We start from the raw sequence: 19358 nt of genomic DNA on the forward strand, positions 1-19358 counted from the left end.
AGAAATAAGACTTCTAAAAAAGAGACTAAGGGCATAATTTATATTGTGGTGGGTAGTCTGTTCTCCGTCAAGGGGCAGATTAAATTACTCTGTTCATCTGAAGGAGATGCCACCTGCCATATTTAGACAGTCTATAGTTTGTTGCAGGCCTAGGTCAAAAATAAAATTCCCATGTGGGATTTTCTTTCTGAAAATTAAAAGGAATTTTGCCTTTGCCCGGGAATCCTATTCTATGGTGAGAGGAGCATTTAGCATCAGGGTTTTAGTGGCGGTGAAATGCAGTGAAAACCCAACTCTAATTCCACACATCTAAATCAGGTGGTCAGAATGAGCTGTCTGCTTCCAAAAGCCCTCACTCCGTAGCGCCGTTGGAGGGCTTTAATCAAAGACAGAGTAGTCACCTCATTGATCAAACGTAAGTTCCCACCGCATATAAAATTGGCGGAAATAAATAATGGTGGTATAGCTACTCTGTCGCGGTTACGATAAAGTATCTGTAACACTATGGTTTAAATTGGCTTCTAACTCTGAAGATCTGACAGTGACACTGAGCAGCATCTGACCGACATAGCTCCCTGGGCGCAAACCCAAACTTTTCCTGCTCAGAACTTTTCCAGTCTTCTTCGAAGGCCTCAGCAAGACCTCGTCCTTCGTCAACGTGTCGTTGCCGACCCCCATCTTCAGATCCAGCCTGAAGCCCTGCCCTGCTGGAGTCTCTACCTTCTAAGAAAGTCAGAAGGTAACTCTTTGACCAGAACCAACCTGGCCTTCGGATCCTATCGATACTCCATTGTGGTTGGCTTGAAACCTACGTTTGTCCTGATTTACCATGACTAGCTGCTCACAGTCGGCACTTTGCTCTTTTTACTTAAACTCTAAAAATACATATCTACGGTTCTCCTTAATGCATTTTTGTAATTTTGGTGCAATTTTTTCATTACAATATACTCTATCTTTATAAAGTAGAGTGGGATTTCAATTTTGTTAGACTTTTTTAAAACTGGTTTGGTACTAATAATCCACTTTCTTACATTAATGCAATTAAATGGCACTCTATTCCAAGGAGTTCACATTTTTTAAACCTACTAATTATAATACATCAGCACATTAATAGTATTGTACAAACCCTGCAATAGCACCGTTGGTTACAAGTGCATGTTATCACATTGTGCAAAAAAAGAAAAAAAGTAACACTTTAAGACATTTACATAAAGTAGTTGCCATTTTTCATCAAATGGATGAAGCCAAATGCATGAACTTTGTATTATGTCAAAGAACAATAGAACAATATTAGTGAAACGGACACAAGAGGTATATGTTTTTTTATTTGCAGTGAATCAGCAAATACCACAATGAAAGAACACAATATTGACATTAACATAAAAATATTCTTTTATAGAAAGCATCAACTTTTATTCAACCGCTTACTGATCTTCTACACACTGCAATTTAGGATACTGGATTTTTAGTTTTTTCGGTTACCTTTCCTTTCTGTGAATGATGCAATTTTGTCCCAAACATTTTATCAGAAAAAGAACATCTTTGAGGAATGGTTTATAACTAACATATTGGGAAATTAAGATTCTCATTCAAGTAACTAGTCCATCAATTGAAACTTCAATTGAGATACCCTCGGCAATGCGCAGACCCACACTTGCAAGCAGTCCTAATTCTCCTTCTGGCTGGACTAATATCTAGCAAGTCTGAACTTAGTTCACCAGAACCTACACATAGGAAAACAAATTTGAAGAAAAAAAAGATTTACTTGAATGCATGTAAGTGACACATTTACACGTACAAATGGCAGTATATTAACTTGTAAAAACACAAATAATATGGTAGTGTTTGGAAATGAATTGTGTTGTATAATCCCATTAGTAAACTAAATTAAGGCACGATAACTTCAAAGTAAAACATCAAACCAACTTTAACCGTCGGATTTCAGCACCAAAATGCCCTTCAAGGTGCATGTGTACTTTATAATTACACATTAGCAATAATTTTAAGAACAAAGAAATAAGAACACTGATCCTGCGCAAGTTCCATTTGACATACAATTTGAAGTAAATAATGTAATTTTTAATAAGTTCTGATCTGCAGAAAATGAGGCTAAAATCTACCCACTGTTGCTCATACCAATTTTCATACTCGACATACCAGGCACAGTATGTGCAAGACTGACCTTGACGCATCAACAGGCTTGGACGGAGGAAAATACATGTATTCCACAACGTGAATATGATCAGGAATATATAGACCATGAAGAACATTTTTTTGTGAGTATTCAGTTCTCACAGAATTATCACGTAATAGTACTCAAAAATGCATTTATAACTTTACCTCATCTTTAGCCATGAATTTGGAGGGAAGCTTTTATTTATTTATTTATTTCCAAGGTTTTATATAGCGCTACTGGACCCAGGGGTATCAGAGAGCTTTACAATATAGGTAAACAATTACAATAAAGTAAAACAATGTGCATTAAAACATGAGTTACATAAAATAGGGTGATAGAATGTGCTGGGTGTTTAGGGGCGATGTAGATTAATAGGGGGTGTCGAAGTTCAGAGGCAGAAGGGAGTGAAGAAAAGGGGAGAGGCAGAATGAGAGGCGGGGAAGGGGTTGAGGAGGAGGCGAGAATCAGGGAGCAAGGAGTGTAGAGAGTCAGACATCAGTGAGGTTAGGTTCCCCAATATTTGTTGTGAAGGAGTATTTTCAGTCTTTTTTTTGAAGAGAGGGTAGGAGTGGTTGCATCGAAGATCTTTGGGGAGAGAGTTCCAGATCGTGGGGGCGTTCCCAGAAAAAGCACGAGATTGGTTTTTTTTGTGCTGGAGTCTGGGAGGGATTAGGACAAGGGAGTTGGTGCTCCTCAGGGACCTGGAGCATCCAGCTTTTTGCAGTTTCTCAGCCAGGTAGGAGGGGGTGCTTAGGTGAAGGGCTTTGTGCGTGATACATGCAATCTTGTTGGTGGATCTACCTTATATTGGGAGCCAATTGAGGTTTTTTTTAGGACCGGAGAGATGTGGTCGAATTTTTTACAATCGGATATAAGTCTGGCGGCAAGGTTGAGGACAGATTTGAGAGGTGCTAGGTGGGCTTTAGGGGTGCCAGCGAGTGTGACGTTACCATAGTCAATACGGGAAAGGACAAGCGATTGGACAACGGTTTTAAAGTCGTCTGCTGGTATGAAAGGTTTGAGTTTTTTGAGGTGGTGGAGGGTGAAGATGGCACCCTTGGCGGCATTTTTGATGTGTGGGATGAGATTCATGTTATGGTCAATGCTGATGCCTAGGGATTTGACAGTATTTGAGGGGGAGAGGGGGCAGTTGAGAGCTGTAATATCCTTGATCCAGAGGTGAATGGGGAGGGAGTTGTTTTTAGGAGTGAAAAGGATGATTTCAGGTTTTTTTGGGTTTAGTTTGAGATGATTAAGATGGAACCAGGCTTGGATTTTAGTCAGGGTCTCGTTGAGGTGAAGGATGTCATTGTGAGATTTAATCCTGTAGTATAGCTGGGTGTCATCCGCATAGAGGTGGTAGCATATTTGAGCTTGTTTAAGGTTGAGGGTGAGAGGCTCCATGAATAGGTTAAATAAGGTAGGGGAGAGGATGGAGCCTTGCGGAACACCAAGTGAGACAGGTTGGGGCTTGGCGAGGCAGTGGCTGAGCTTAATTTGTTGGGATCTATTTTGAAGGAATGAGGAGAACCATTTGAGTACGGTGCCCTCGAGACCGAAGCGAACTTCGAGGGTGTTAAGAAGGGTGGGATGATGGACAATATCAAAGGCAGCCGAGAGGTCAAGGAGGATTAGTAGAGAGGATTCACCTTTGTCTAAGGAGCGATGGATGTCATCTGTAATATTGAGCATGGCCGTTTCAGTACTGCATCCTTTTCTGAAACCAGATTGGAATATGTCTAGGAGATTGAATGAGGTGATATGGTTATCTAGTTGGGTCAGGACACATTTGTCCAGGGCTTTTGAGAGGAAGGTAGGTTAGAGATGGGACGTAGGTTGCTAAGGTCGTTAGGGTCAGCGGAGGTGTTTTTGACTATGGGTGAGATTTGGCCTAGCTGAAGGGAAGCGGGAACCCAGCCCGTGGAAAGAGAGGAATTGATGATGTTGGTCCAGACTGGAGCAGTGACATGTTTAAGTTCTTGGACCAGGTGTGCGGGGAGAGGATCTTTAGTATGAGAGGATGGTTTGAGCTTAGAGATGATATTGGTGACCGCGGATTCGGAAACAGGGGCAAATTCACTCCAGGAGGCATGGTTTTTAGCCTGGTGGTGCGTGACAGTGGAGACAAGTTGGGGGCGACCATTTAGGGAATTAGGGGGACTTTGCGGCAGAGGGAAGAGGATGAACTAGTGTTGGTGATGTTGTGGGGGGGGAGTTGATTGAGGGGAGGTTGAGTAGGAAGAGGGGTGGAGGCGAAGGAGAGTTCAATCGAGTTGACTTTATTAGAGAAGAAGCTGGCGATTTCTTCGCATCGTTCAACCGACGCTAGCATTTTGGGGGGGCCAGAAGATGGTTTTTTTTTTTAACAATGTTAAGTAGTTCTGTGGGGCGGTTTCTGGCCTGGTCCAGTTGGGACCGGAGATAGGAGGCTTTTTCATTGAAGATGTGTTTTTTGTATAGGGTTCTGGCCTTTCTGAGGAGGGCCAGGTTGTCAGAGGAGGGATGGTTCCTCCAGGTCCGTTCTGATTGTCTGAGGGCCCGTCTTTCGTTATTGAGGTCAGAATTGAACTATGATTTGGGTGGAAGGTTTTTTGTTGTTTGATTTTGATTGGGACAATTTGGTTCAGGGCTTCAGTAATAGAAATATTATAATGGTTGGTTAGGTCATTAGTGCTAAGGGAGAGAGGGGCAAGGAGTAAGTGAGTTTTAATAGTGGATTCCAATTCGCCCAGCGGAATAAGGTGACGTTTCGAGTAGGTTTCAGAGGTAGATTGCCGATGGGAGTGGGGCGCGTAATGGAGCAATTCAGGGTGAAGAGGATGAGGTGGTGGTCGGACCAGTCAACGGGAAGGATGTTTGAGAGGGAGGCCAGATCCTTGCAGGTCAGAATCGCATCAAGGGTGGCACCATTGGCGTGTGTTGGGGATTTGCAGAGTTGAGTCAGGTCAGTGATGTTCATGATGCCGTTGAATAAGGAGACTGCGGGGTCGTCATTTTTATTCCAGTGGATGTTGTAGTCCCCAAGAAAGAGATTTTTAGAGTGGGAGAGCGATGCTTGGGTAATCAAATCAGACATCTCTTCAGTAAAGGCGATACAATTTCCAGGAGGGTGGTAGATAGTGTGAAACCTAATGGCGGGGGAGCCAGGAAAGTTGATCTCAGCGCATAGGTACTCGAATGTGGAAGGGTCTAGCACATGGACTGTTGAGAGATTAAGGTCTTCTTTAAAGATTAGGGCAAGGCCACCTCCTATTTGTTCGCTTCTATCTTTCTTAATGATGGAATATCCAGGTGGGATCAGCAGGTCGAGGATAGGAGTGGAGTGAGGGTTGAGCCAGGTTTCGGTAAGGAATGCTATGTCAATGTTATCGTGGAGAATGGTTTCCGCAATCTCAGTCCCATGGCAGGAGGCGGATCGGCAGTTAATCAGCAAGCACGAGAGGCGGGAGGTGCTGGGCATTTGGGAGGTGAGACGGGGGGGGACAGGTCTGAGTAGTCGGGGGGGGTTTAGGAGACGCTGGAAGTAGGGGAAGTCTGCTTGTACCAACGAGAACTGGGATAGTGGACTGAAGGTTAAGGGGAGTGGAGGGAAAGGATGAAGATGGGCAGATGAGAGAGCTTGTAAGAGAGTTAACTTCTAGGGCTGTCGTGCAGGTGTCAAGTTGTGAAGGTGGGGGCGTGATGGCATAGAAGGGGGGGATGATTTTGGTAATTTCAGCGGGTTCAGATAGGGTAGAGCCGTTCAAAGGGAGGGGTGGGCAGGGGGGAATGTCGGTATTGGTAGCAGCGCCAGGAGGAGTGTCGGTGTTGGCAACAGTGTCGGTGTTGACAACAATGCCATGTGGGCAGTTAATAGGGGGGTTGAGGGGAGGGATGTTGGAGTGTATAGAAGAGTGTATAGAAGAGGGGATGGTGTATTGTGAGGGTATCGATGTGCGGGCATGAACCAAGGAGTGTGCTTTGGTGAGGAGAGAGACATCAGTTCTAAGGGAGGTGAGTTCAATGGCAAGGGATGATAGGAGAAGTTCAACATTAAGGAGTGATTGGGTAAGAAGTGAGGAGTGAAGTGGTTCTATAGGGTTAATGAAGTTAGAGGGGTAGGAGTGGTCTAAGGGTCTGAGATAGAGGGGAGGACGGGGGGATAGCCTGGGTGAGGGTTGTGATGAGGGTGACGGTCGTAGTTGGGAAGAGCGGGGTCACAGGAGATAGACGGGGATGAGGCGTACAGGTTGGGTGGTGGGATTGGGCGTTAGAGGTAGCGAGGGAGTTAGTGGCACTAGTGGACTGAAGAGGTTGGAAATCAAGAATACAGATGGGGGTGCGGACGGTGATATCGGGGGAGGGGAGAGGGGTGAGTTAGAGAGAGGAGACATGGGGCAGGGGAAGAGGAGAGAGGTGGAGGGTCGCGGGGTGGATGGGGTGATAGGGGAGCGTTCGCGTGTTGTAAAAGGAGTTGAGAAAGTGGAGTTCAAAGGTGTATAGGTGGAGATCGGAGGCTTGGATGAGATTGTTTCCAGACTTGAAGATGGAAATGTCTACTTCACCCGTGAAGGCGGCAGATGGGGTGGTGGAGAGTTTCAGACCGTATGGGATCTTGCGGGAGGTGGTGATAGGGAGGTGTTGTAGAAATAGGCTTTTCCATTTAGAAGGGCGCTTGGAGAAGAAGATATAGTTGGTGGTGATGGAGGAGTTGAGGCTGTTGTGGTGGTCAGCAAATAGGGATTCGGGATGCTGAGAGAGAAGTTTGTGTTTAAAGTTTTTCTTCCCATGTTTGGAGAGTTGGGGAGGGTAGAGGATGGACCAAGAGTTGGGGCCGAGCTTCAGGATGGGTGGGGATGTGATAGTGGGGGGGCAGGTGAGGGGAGGCATGACTGGGAGAGAATGGAGCCGGGTGTAAGCCAGGATCAGTTGCTTTATATTTAGAGAGAGATTAGGTAAAGAGTAGAGGTCTGTAAAGGCAAGTGCAGTTTAGTTGCGGGAGGGCTAAGCAAAGGGAAATGAGATACGTGGGGGTAGATTGTATGCGACTGAGTAAACAGTGTAATGCAGCTTATATGGTGGAGATGGGGCACAACTAGTCACATGGAGCAAACAGCACAACACAAGCAATAGACAGCGCGATACCTGCAAGGCGCAGGGCACATCGCACTGCAATGTAAAAAGAGACGCCCAGACTGCAAAGCACGGAGCTGGTAAAAGGGGGGGGAGGGGTGATACAGCAGTTTTGGGGCACGACGAACATATTTATGAAGCAAAACTTTTTTAGATAATTTATTTTATTTTATAAATTACCAATTTCCAAATTATATTTCTATTGAGGTAACCAAATTGGAAAATTCTATTTACCAATCTGACAGACCTTCACATTCACGTCAATGGAGTTAACTGCGGCCCGTTACATAAAGACAATGCTTAGCCACAATTTCATTAAAAGCTCTGAAATATGCTTAGGTTACCCCTATCCCCCCATAAGTCAGCTTCAATACACATTTTTGTGCTTTTTTTCATCCAGTCCTACTTTTAATACAAGTTTCCGAATGTTGGGTTAATGCTAATCTTACACCAAAGCATAGTACATGGAAATGAAGAGTATGATAATATAAATCACTACAAAGACATAAAAAATATAGATGAACACATTATTTTAAGACACTGAGTAAACATCTGGTAATCCAGGGTCAAGATTTACTTCACCAAGGAACTATATCACTTGCATGACTCACCTTCAATTGCATTATTTCATCAAAATTAGTAATGCATTTCTTTAATTATGTTGCTATGATTTATTCGATGTAACACGATTGTTTAAAAAAATGCATTATAAACAGAAACCCTGAATGAATTGTGCCATTTAGAACAAACAATAAAATATATTGTTATTCCATAACTCTTTATAAATTGTTGATGGATTTCACATTTCAAACGGAAAGCCTAACTTTGCCACTTGGAACAAACAGTAAAATATAGAGTTCCTTATCCCTTTATAAACTGTTGAAGCTCTTCCTAGCCCATTATCAAAATACATCTCGAACATTCAAATGAACACCGGAATTATAAACTTGTTTGGGCTAAAATAACTATATGTTGTAATTTTTAAGGTTTCGAGCCATATGTTCCATTAACAAAATATTGTCCCTGCAACATCTTTGTTAAAATACTCTCTAGGAACTGAAAAGGTTGCAATCTGTTCCTACAACATTAAATGCTGCAAAATTACAAGTACACTTGAAATTACATACATTGTTTCTAGAAATAACTACTTTTAACATCTGCTGTCAAATAAGTAAATGTGTTTCTAATGGATACTCCTACCTGCAGATACCTCACCAATAGAACAAACCTCAGGCATCAGACTGGATCTGGAAACTTGAAAGCAATGAGGTGGGCAGTAGAGAGACTCCGTTGGTGTCGAAAGTGATGCTGTGCGGGCCACTGAGGCCATAAAGCTCCCACATCGACATCAGTTCCCTTTTTTCCAAGCCTTCACGCAGATCTGTAGCTTCACTCAGAAAAAAAATTCCCCCCCACATATAACATAAAAGCAATACCAAAATGTCGCCCCCCGCAAGGTCTGGGTTTAAACCCTACAGAGACTGTGAAGGGCAGATGTCCATTACAGACCCAAATGAGGTCTGTGTAGTGCTTGGGTGCCCGACCATGACTCAAAGGCTTGTTCCTCGTGCCTAGGTATGCGTCCAAGGCCAACAAGGAGTGGGAGGCCAGGCCATTCATGGCCCGAGCAAAGGATGAACACATATGCCGGAAGCTTTACAGGCACCATTGTCACTCACCCTCTTTGTCTTTGACCAAGAAAAAGAGGAGAAAGGAAAAGAAGCATTCAGATGTAGCCTCCTTGTCGCTCTGTCTCCCAAAGGACCTTCACCCTCTGAACTGGAGCTTGACACCAAATTGATCCTCTGCGAAGCCCTGCTCCTTCGGTGGGCCCGGCCCCAGACAGTCCCTCATACGCAGACCCTTTCGATCGAACCTTCGACACCGGCTCCAGCTTCTCCCATAAACCAGGCTCCCGTATCAGACCCGGCAGCGTTCCTGAGCACTATTTATGCCATCTTCACCTTGGGCCCGAATGCCCCACAGCGCCTGCCACTCTTCATGCCATTTCAGATGGCGCCTTCGGTGTCGCACCATAGGAACTTTCTCTACATTGCTTGGACGTGCTGCCCCACTTCTATGTGCTATTTGAACAAAACAAGGGGACCCAGGGCGCAATAAGCTAAGGACCTTGGGTAGGTACTTATTTTCACAGACAGTGGTCCTTAGACAACAGAAGGAATGTTACGCCAATAAATATAGACTAAATAGAACTATATTTTTATGAAATGTCCAGCCGGACAGTTTAATATCTAGATAAAAATAATCACAAAGGAATAAGACACAGAGTGTGATGAACGTGGGACACCAGCCGATGTCCAACTAACACACTGGAGGGACAAAGACAGGGGGAAAAAAATTATAGCAGGCAAAATCGGGTCATCTGAGTATCATAAATCATAAACAGACAATCCACAGTATACACATATGCATGAACAATTTATCTCAACTATGCATTTAGTGCATTTAAGTCGACGACGTTTCGAACCATGCATAATATTGGTTCATCCTCAGGACAGAAAATAATTGCCTAAAGAATTAACAATTTTCGTTGGACCCACTGTGTGGGAGTCAATATGCCATACAATAACACAAGGAATAAATGGGGGAATGGAGAAAGAAGAAAGGGGAGACATAAAAAAAGATAAAACATGTCAGTTATTCAAACCATTATCACAGCTACACATGCTATGCACGACTCATACCATGCCAGGGTGTCAAAGGCGGCGGAGTGCAGTGCATGCTGAATAAGTGCCGTGAGCTTAGAGTTGCACGAGCGTGGAGAGTACATGTGGGGGGGCACAACATCAGGAGTGTGGTTCTGACTGGTGGTGAAAAAGGTGAAGCGTGTCATTAAGGTGAGGGAGATATACGAGGTCGGTCTGTAACTCACAGGTCAAGCAGAGAGTGATGGGCTACGAAGGAGTGCAGGGGTGAGGGACTGTGAGGGTATGCTCTCAACAGACGGTAGCACGTGGGCTTACCAGTGGAGTGGGGCTGAATTGGGTTCAGCGCGATGAAAAAGAATGAGTAATATTCTGGGGGGGAAAAGGGAAATAAACAACTATAAAAGGTCGGTTTGACCTCAGTAAGGCTGCCGCCGTTGCGGGAAGAACTTACGGCGAGGTGGAGCCAAGGCGAAATGACGAAAAGGTCTGTGAGAAAAGGGGGAAAAAGTGAGCTAGGGCCACAATCACCGGTTAGACAAGAAAATATATGGTGCTCTGCTTAATGAGCTTACCAATGGGAACGGTGCCCAGTCCAACGATCTGTCGGGGGGAAAAAAGGGAAAATACATAAATAATGAGGGCGAGTGTCGAATGTAGGAGTGAGGAGCTTTGGGCATGACGCGCATCTGTAGGCGCTTACCGGATGGTAGAATAGTGCAGGTCCGCAATGGGGGTCCTTGCTTAGCGTGAGGAATCTTCACGAATTGTGGTCGGCAGTGTGGAACCACAAAAGGAAACCGTTTCTGGTCACGTGAAGGTGAATAGCCAATGGGAAAAGCGGCAAAAAGTGACGGCCATTTTAGGTAGGGCGCGTAATGTGCCGGATTGGAAACAGACGAAGGATACATCGAATGCCACCGGCGCCCCTCTTGAGTGTACTGGCAGCAAAGAGTCCATATTATAAATTAAGGCATGCACCGGGGAGAGCTTACGAGCTCGAAACAGAAAAAAAGAGAAAAGTGAACTTCGTAGTGCCACAGAGCACAATCACACAGTGACATATTCGGGATTAAATAAAACAATACTAGAACAATGTCATACTGAAGTGACAATTGTGGTTAAGAAAAAACATTATAAAGTAAACCGAATGAAGTAACACTTATGGTAAAGAGATAGGCCAGTCAGAGTCTATACTGTTATGCAAAAATTAGAAGGTATCCAGTTACAACAAAGGTCATATAGGAGTTCCATTGGCCCGTACCACACTGAGGTCTAAATCAAGGCAAACCAATCATGCGTGCAGTTCAGATCATTGTACAGGTTCTGGGTGTCAGTTCCATTAAGCAAGACAACAATGGGGACTAGATCAAGGAGGTCCAGTCCTCCGTGCGGTTCAAACCAGTGTGCAGGCTCTGGGTCTTGAGTATCCAACGTAGTGCTTCCTTGTTCAAGAGCTGCTGTCAATTTCCTCCACGGCTAGGGAGTTTGACAACAGAAATTATAGTCCACTTAAAGTCCATTTCAGTGTGTGACAGTTCCGTGAAGTGATGCACAAGCGGAGCATTGGGAGTCCTGCAGCGTATTCTGCTCCTATGTTGGCACATTCTTGTGCGTGCTTTCTGGGTAGTTAGCCCTATATAAATCATAGAACATGGACAAACAATAGCATAGATGGCCTTTGTACTATTACAGTTAGAAAATTCTCTGTGAGCATACTTGATATCATTGTGTGTGAATTCCTTGCCTTCTATAGTGCTGTCACACATGGAGCAGTTGCCGCATTTCACATGCCCAGTGAGTCTTGGAAGATCCCAGAGTGTCAATTGTAACCATCTGATCAGGGGCAGGTAATGCTTCGCGCACCAAGTGGTCTTTCAAATTCTTGGATTTCTTAAAAGCAAACAAAGGTTTGTCTATTTGAAGTTGGCCTGCATTTAACACTGGCCAGTGTTTTTTGATGCTCTTGGTGAGTGAATTAGATGCTGGTGAAAAAGTAGTAACACAGACCAGCCGGTTCTGTGCTTTTTTAGGTTTGGGTTCTAGCAACACTTCCCTGGGGCAAAACCAAGCTCTTTTAAGTGAGGTTCTTATAAGTCTGCGTGGATAACCTCTGGCGCTAAGTTTGGCGCTAAGTGATTGTGCTTCCTTGAAATAATCATCTTTAAGGTAGCAATTTCTTCTCAACCTTAGAAATTGTGAGTAAGGGAGGGAGTCACGGAGCGCTCTAGGGTGGTTGCTCTTGTAACTTAACAAAGTGTTGCGCTCCGTGGGCTTCCTGTAGAGGCTGGTGATTAATAGGCCCTCTTTATCCTGTATGTTAAGGTCTAGAAAGGGAATGCTAGAATGGCTTGTGGTTAGAGTGTAAGTGAGACCACTACAGTTGCTATTAAGCCAATGTAAAAATTGGGGTAACAGGTCGTCAGAGTCGTTCCAAATCATAAAGATATCATCAATATACCGCTTCCATAGGGCAATGCCACTATGGAAGGGATTTGACGAGGCCAGAATGCGTCCACATTCAAGGCTGTCCATATATAGTATAGCCAAATTGGGGGCAAAAACAGCCCCCATAGAAGTACCTTTGATTTGGCCATAGTATTGACCATCAAACAAGAAATAATTCTTGGATAGACACATTTCAAGCAGTTGTAATAAGAATAACGTGGGTATGCGATGAGGTCTGGGACGTCTGTTAAGGATGTCTTGAATAACCAGCATGGAATCATTCTGTGGGATGTTGGTATATAATGACTCCACGTCCAGAGTACAGAGTACACTGGACGTGGAATCAAAAGGCCATTCCTCTATCAAATTGATCATGTGCATACTGTCCCGTATATAACATTGGATAGCAGGCACAAACTCCCTAATGAAATGATCCATAAAAAGGCCCAATGGTTCTAAAATTGATCCGCATCCTGACACGATTGGACGGCCAGGGGGATATTCGATGTTTTTATGCACTTTCGGCAGTGTGTAAATCACCGGGGTGCGTGGAGATTTGGCATTTAGAAAGAGATGTTCTTTTTACTGAGAAACCCAGAATCTAACCCTTCCTTGGTGACCAACTGTATCAATTTCTGTATCTCTGTAACAGGGTTTTTTGGGAGTTTGACATAGTGTGCAGGATTGTTTAGTTGTCGGAGAATTTCGGTCTTATACGTGTCAAGATTTTGCAAAACAATTCCACCGCCCTTATCTGCAGACTTAATAATAAGTGCAGAGTTAGATTTGAGGCTCAACATCGCTCTTTTTTCATCCAACGATATATTATAGGGGATGAAGGAATGACGTTTCTACAAAATGGAGAGGTCACTCAAGACAAGTTTTTCGAATGTTAAGATTTCTGGCGGCACCATACTGCCAGTGGGTGAAAAGGTGGAAGGTGGTCGAAAGGGAGTGTTAGTTGTGGAGTGGCTCAGGATGGAGCCTGCACACTGGTTTGAACCGCACGGAGGACTGGACCTCCTTGATCTAGTCCCCATTGTTGTCTTGCTTAATGGAACTGACACCCAGAACCTGTACAATGATCTGAACCGCACGCATGATTGGTTTGCCTTGATTTAGACCTCAGTGCGGTACGGGCCAATGGAACTCCTATATGACCTTTGTTGTAACTGGATACCTTCTAATTTTTGCACAACAGTATAGACTCTGACTGGGCTATCTCTTTACCATAAGTGTTACTTCATTCGGTTTACTTTATAATGTTTTTTCTTAACCACAATTGTCACTTCAGTATGACATTGTTCTAGTATTGTTTTATTTAATCCCGAATATGTCACTGTGTGATTGTGCTCTGCGGCACTACGAAGTTCACTTTTCTCTTTTTTTCTGTTTCGAGCTCGTAAGCTCTCCCCGGTGCATGCCTTAATTTATAATATGGACTCTTTGCTGCCAGTACACTCAAGAGGGCCGCCGGTGGCATTCGATGTATCCTTCGTCTGTTTCCAATCCGGCACATTACGCGCCCTACCTAAAATGGCCGTCACTTTTTGCTGCTTTTCCCATTGGCTATTCACCTTCACGTGACCAGAAACGGTTTCCTTTTGTGGTTCCACACTGCCGACCACAATTCGTGAAGATTCCTCACGCTAAGCAAGGTCCCCCATTGCGGACCTGCACTATTCTACCATCCGGTAAGCGCCTACAGATGCGCGTCATGCCCGAAGCTCCCGACTCCTACATTCGACACTCGCCCTCATTATTTATGTATTTTCCCTCCCCCCCCCACCCCGACAGATCGTTGGACTGGGCACCGTTCCCATTGGTAAGCTCATTAAGCAGAGCACCATATATTTTCTTGTCTAACCAGCGATTGTGGCCCTAACTCACTTTTTCCCCCTTTTCTCACAGACCTTTTCGTCATTTCGCCTTGGCTCCACCTCGCGGTAAGTTCTTCCCGCAACGGCGGCAGCCTTACTAAGGTCAAACCGACCTTTTATAATTGTTTATTTCCCTTTTCCCCCCCAGAATGTTACTCATTCTTTTTCATCGCGCTGAACCCAATTCAGCCCCACTCCACTGGTAAGCCCACGTGCTACCGTCTGTTGAGAGCATACCCTCACAGTCCCTCACCCCTGCACTCCTTCGTAGCCCATCACTCTCTGCTTGACCTGTGAGTTACAGACCGACCTCGTATATCTCCCTCACCTTAATGACATGCTTCACCTTTTTCACCACCAATCAGAACCACAATCCTGATGTTGTGCCCCCCCACATGTACTCTCCTCGCTCGTGCAACTCTAAGCTCACGGCACTTATTCAGCATGCACTGTACTCCGCCGCCGTTGACACCCAGGCATGGAATGAGTCGTGCATAGCATGTGTAGCTGTGATAATGGTTTGAATAACTGACATGTTTTATCTTTTTTATATCTCCCCTTTCTTCTTTCTCCATTCCCCCATTTATTCCTTGTGTTATTGTATGGCATATTGACTCCCACACAGTGGGTCCAACGAAAATTGTTAATTCTTTAGGCAATTATTTTCTGTCCTGAGGATGAACCAATATTATGCATGGTTCGAAACGTCGTCGACTTAAATGGACTAAATGCATAGTTGAGATAAATTGTTCATGCATATGTGTATACTGTGGATTGTCTGTTTATGATTTATGATACTCAGATGACCCGATTTTGCCTGCTATAATTTTTTCCCCCCTGTCTTTGTCCCTCCAGTGTGTTAGTTGGACATCGGCTGGTGTCCCACGTTCATCACACTCTGTGTCTTATTCCTTTGTGATTATTTTTATCAAGATATTAAACTGTCCGGCTGGACATTTCATAAAAATATAGTTCTATTTAGTCTATATTTATTGGCGTAACATTCCTTCTGTTGTCTAAGGACCACTTCTATGTGCAGCAGCCGGTAAGATGGACAGTGCCTCCACCGCCTACAGCTTCAGTCCGACATCAAGCTTCAGATTCACTCTCAGAGGGAGGCCCAGAAGCTGCTTGAACAGGAGGCTTATTGAGAATGCCTTCATGAAGTAGTTTTGGGACAGATTCTGACCTAGTTGGCATTTCACTGGTGGTGAACCCTTGATTTTCAGGGCCAGTCTTCAGCCAGCGGGCTAGAAACATCACCGGACGTGGCTATGGACTTCCACACTGGACCACCAACGCAAGAGGTCATGCCTCATGGTCAAAGTCACAAAGGCGTTCAACTTACAACTGTCAACGATGGAGACGATGACCTAAGTTCTCACTGAGGTTCCCCTGCCCTCATCGACCACTTCAAAACCCATTCTTCCCCTCAAGGAAGCTTTACTAGAACCTGTTATGGCAGCATGGGAGAAGCCTTCCTCTCCTCTAGCAGTCAGCCACCTCTTAGCCCGCCATTATCGCTCTGCACCTGGTGATCCGGCCTTTCTTTACATGCATTCTTCGCCAGTGCGTTTTGTTATTCAGGCCTCCTATTCAGGGACTCAATTGTACGGTGCTTTAATACAGCTTCCTCTGACAGGGAGGCGAAATAGTCAGAAGCCTGGTTAAAGAAGGTCTTTTCTGTGGGGAGTATGGCCTGGCAGTCACTCAATTTCAACTGCTTCCTCGTCTGCTACAACCATGCCTTGAGGGACATGACCCAGATGATCCTTATGCATGTTCCTGCTGATATGAAGGGGCACGTTTAGGAGCTCGTTGTGCATGAGCAAAATGCCTCCCACCATATTATTAAGACTGGATTCGACACCGCAGAGCAGACTCAGTCGCCAGGGATATGGGTGCCTCCGTGACAGTACGTTGCCATGCTTGACTCAGGGCATCTAATTTCTTATGTGATGGCCAGGCTAACCTGATGTAGTTCTGTTTCGACGGTGTGTGTTTGTTCTGAGATAGGCACTGGAGCAGTACACAGCCTGTAAAGCAACAGCCCGGTCTTTGGGCCTTCAGCTTCCGCCCCCGGCCAAGTACCTAATCTATTTGCCACTTTTGCAGTTCTGGACAAGGCTCCTCCTTTTGCTCCTGGCAGTACACACCGGCGCTTCAGCAGCAAAGTCCAATCATCCGGCAATACAGAGGCCATGGTAGTGGTAAATGCAGTGGATCACCTTGCAATCCTCCACCTCCTCCTTTTCTACCGGCACCACAAGGAAAGCAGGCCTAGTTTGCTACGCCAAACCCACAAGGAGCCTTTGGGAGGGCAGGTGTTCCATTTTATTCCGGTCTGGAAGGCCATTTTTGAGGACCAGTGCATCAATGTTAATCTGCCCAAATCTTGCCTCAAGGGCTGGGGAAAAATAGAGGGAAATGTCAATGTATGGGGGGCGCTTTATGGTCTAAGTGGCGTTGACTGACGGCACTTTAGTGCAGACTGAATCCGGCACCCTGGACCTGTGACTCTGTTGCTTTGAAGTTTCTGAATCCAGTCTGACATCTGGGGTTTTGTTCTACAAGTGAGGAATCTGAAGGTAGATGTCCACCAGAAAGATCGTTATCGAATATAAGTAACTTGTTCATTAGACAGGCTATTAAACAGTACATACAATGAGAGGGAAAATACATTATTTCAACATATCACAGTGCATTAAACCTAAATGAGCTCTGAGTCGAACAAACATAAATAACAACCCAACCTCAAAGCAATATCTAAGAAGCAAGTGTTTACTAATCATTAGCTGACTTGAAAGTGAAAGTATCATAAATAAATAGAAGATGCCGATATATGAGTAACTATTAACAAAGTGTGACAGGCTTGGACTCCTTGGAGAAGTTGGGGTGGTACCTATAAATAAAGAAAGAACTATTGCTTAAAAGGATGCAAAACCATCATCAACCGAGATGGCAGGCTTCATCATAGGGGTCTCCTCCTTACCATGACTAATGGTTCATGTCAGAGTGGACTTCAGTCAAGAAACTCTTAGAGGGAACAACAACATTCTGTTTATCGGTTCTAGTGTTTTTAATCAAACCTAATCCAAAAAATGTGTAGGTAGAACACAAATTGTTAAAAATACATTCTACAAAAACTGTTAAAATTACATAGTAGTAGAAAATATTAATTTATGAACATCTCCCTTCGGTAGGATTACAGCAAATGGCTTATATAATGATGGTGAAAGATCACCCTTACTATCCTTCTGCTCATAAGCACACGAGTCAAAAGAGTGTTAAAATGGCCCGCAAGCTTAAATGTGTTTCAGTTTCATCAACTTTTATTCGATTATAAAATTGTATAATCATAAAAAGTACATTTAACAGAATAACACACTGAAAGTATTTAAAAAATAGAATCATTTAAGAGAGAGAAAAAAACGAGATCATTATACAGAGAAATGTCTTAGAATAAAGTAAGTTTACGGTTTAAGTCAAATGATTGATTTAGCTGGGAATGTTACGCCGTGCTATTATAACTGCCTTAAGAAAAGTCACTATAAGTTTGGCTTCGTGCAGTGATTTTGGAGATTGAAGATAACAAAGGGCTGGGTAGGATTGCCTGAGACCACTGGACCGGAGAATAGGAATGATCCACGTTTTCCTTGCAGGTTTATAGTATTTACAAAAAAGCACAACATGAATGGTAGATTGTGAAGAAAGTCCATCACAGGGACATCTCGTCAGGTTACGAGACCAATTCTGTATGTCAGGGAATGACACCAGACGAAAGAAAACATCGAAGCGCAGTCTCGTTAGAAGGAACTTCTCATAGTTTGATAGGAAATATGTTAAGTATGGCTGGATAACTTTTCCTGTCTGCAGCAAACAGATCTTTTCATTTTGCGGTTTGGTAATCTCGGCCTGATTTCGAAGATCTCTCAAGTGACTCATGGCCATTTGCTTTAGCTGTTTTTTTGAGATGTCTTCGATTGAAGGTGGTTCTAAGAAATAGTGTTCACAGTCCAGATCTTTAAAGAAATTGTGAATATATTTTAGCCACGGGATTTTCCGCCAGTGCGTCAGGCCTAGGCAGTCAGTAATAAGGGAGCGAGTTAGATGGCTTTCAGGGTTACACCATATTCGGTGCCAGAGTAAGATGGGTTGACATCGGATGGTATCAATGATGTATTCCATACCAAGCTCCCGGTGCGAAGCTAGTATCGGGGAACTTTGGGGGAGTGCCAGAATATACTTAATGAAGGCATTTTCGGTGAGCTGGAGTTGGTCAATGCGGCTGTACCCCCAAATTCCAGCTCCGTAGGTTGCCACACTATGGCATTTGGCATAGTAAATGGCTAACAATTCGGATGGAGCTGGTTTGCCGAGTTTCCTCGAAAAAGATGTTAATGCTGAGGTTGCTCGGCGAAAATGAAGATTTCTAGCTTCCAGTGCCTTATGCCAATTCATTTTGTCATCTACTAGGATACCCAGATATGGGTACACCGAGGTTTTATCTAACTTGTTGTTATTGACAAAAATGGGTTTGGGATTTTTTGTCCTTGGGCCAATATTCATTGTGAACGTTTTTTTGATGTTAATTTTAAGACCAAGAGAGTCCATGAATGATACATATTTGTTAAGCTGCAATTGAAGTTCATTTAGGGTCCGTGCTAGAATTACTGAGTCGTCAGCATATAAGAGTGTAGGTATCGGGCGGTGGTTAATCTGTGGCAAGTCCTGACTCCCTCCCAGCATCGCCTGTTCAAGCCCATTTGTGTAGAGGTTGAACAGGAAGGGAGCCAGAACGCAGCCCTGTCGTACTCCTCTCATTATCTGAAAAGGGCGTGACAATTCCCCACTAGTACCAAATCTTACACGGCCTTCTGCATTGGTGTAAAGTTGTCTTAAGAAGGTTAGTATTGGGGGATCCACGCCAAGATCGGCTAAAATTTGCCAAAGTTTAGCATGCTGGACGCAGTCAAATGCCGCGCTTAGGTCTACGTAAACGAGGTAGATGTTTCCTCCTTTGGCACGGACATATTTATCAACCAGGAGGACTAGATTGAGGGCCTGTTCCACAGT

At 44.3% G+C, this 19358-nt stretch overlaps 1 protein-coding gene across 2 annotated transcripts in view; it reads right to left on the reverse strand.

The window, feature by feature from the left end:
- Positions 1-1305: 1305 nt before the first annotated feature.
- SUV39H2 (SUV39H2 histone lysine methyltransferase) overlaps positions 1306-19358 on the reverse strand; it is a 341600-nt gene continuing 323547 nt past the window's right edge. For both annotated transcript variants that reach the window (XM_078655014.1, XM_078655023.1), the window contains exon 6: positions 1306-1724. In XM_078655014.1, coding sequence (XP_078511140.1) covers positions 1618-1724 — 107 coding nt within the window. In that variant the 3' untranslated portion in view covers positions 1306-1617. The remainder of the gene's footprint in view (positions 1725-19358) is intronic.

The sequence above is a fragment of the Lissotriton helveticus genome, chromosome 1_1 (assembly GCF_964261635.1).
Source record: "Lissotriton helveticus chromosome 1_1, aLisHel1.1, whole genome shotgun sequence".
In the NCBI taxonomy this organism is placed as follows: domain Eukaryota; kingdom Metazoa; phylum Chordata; class Amphibia; order Caudata; family Salamandridae; genus Lissotriton; species Lissotriton helveticus.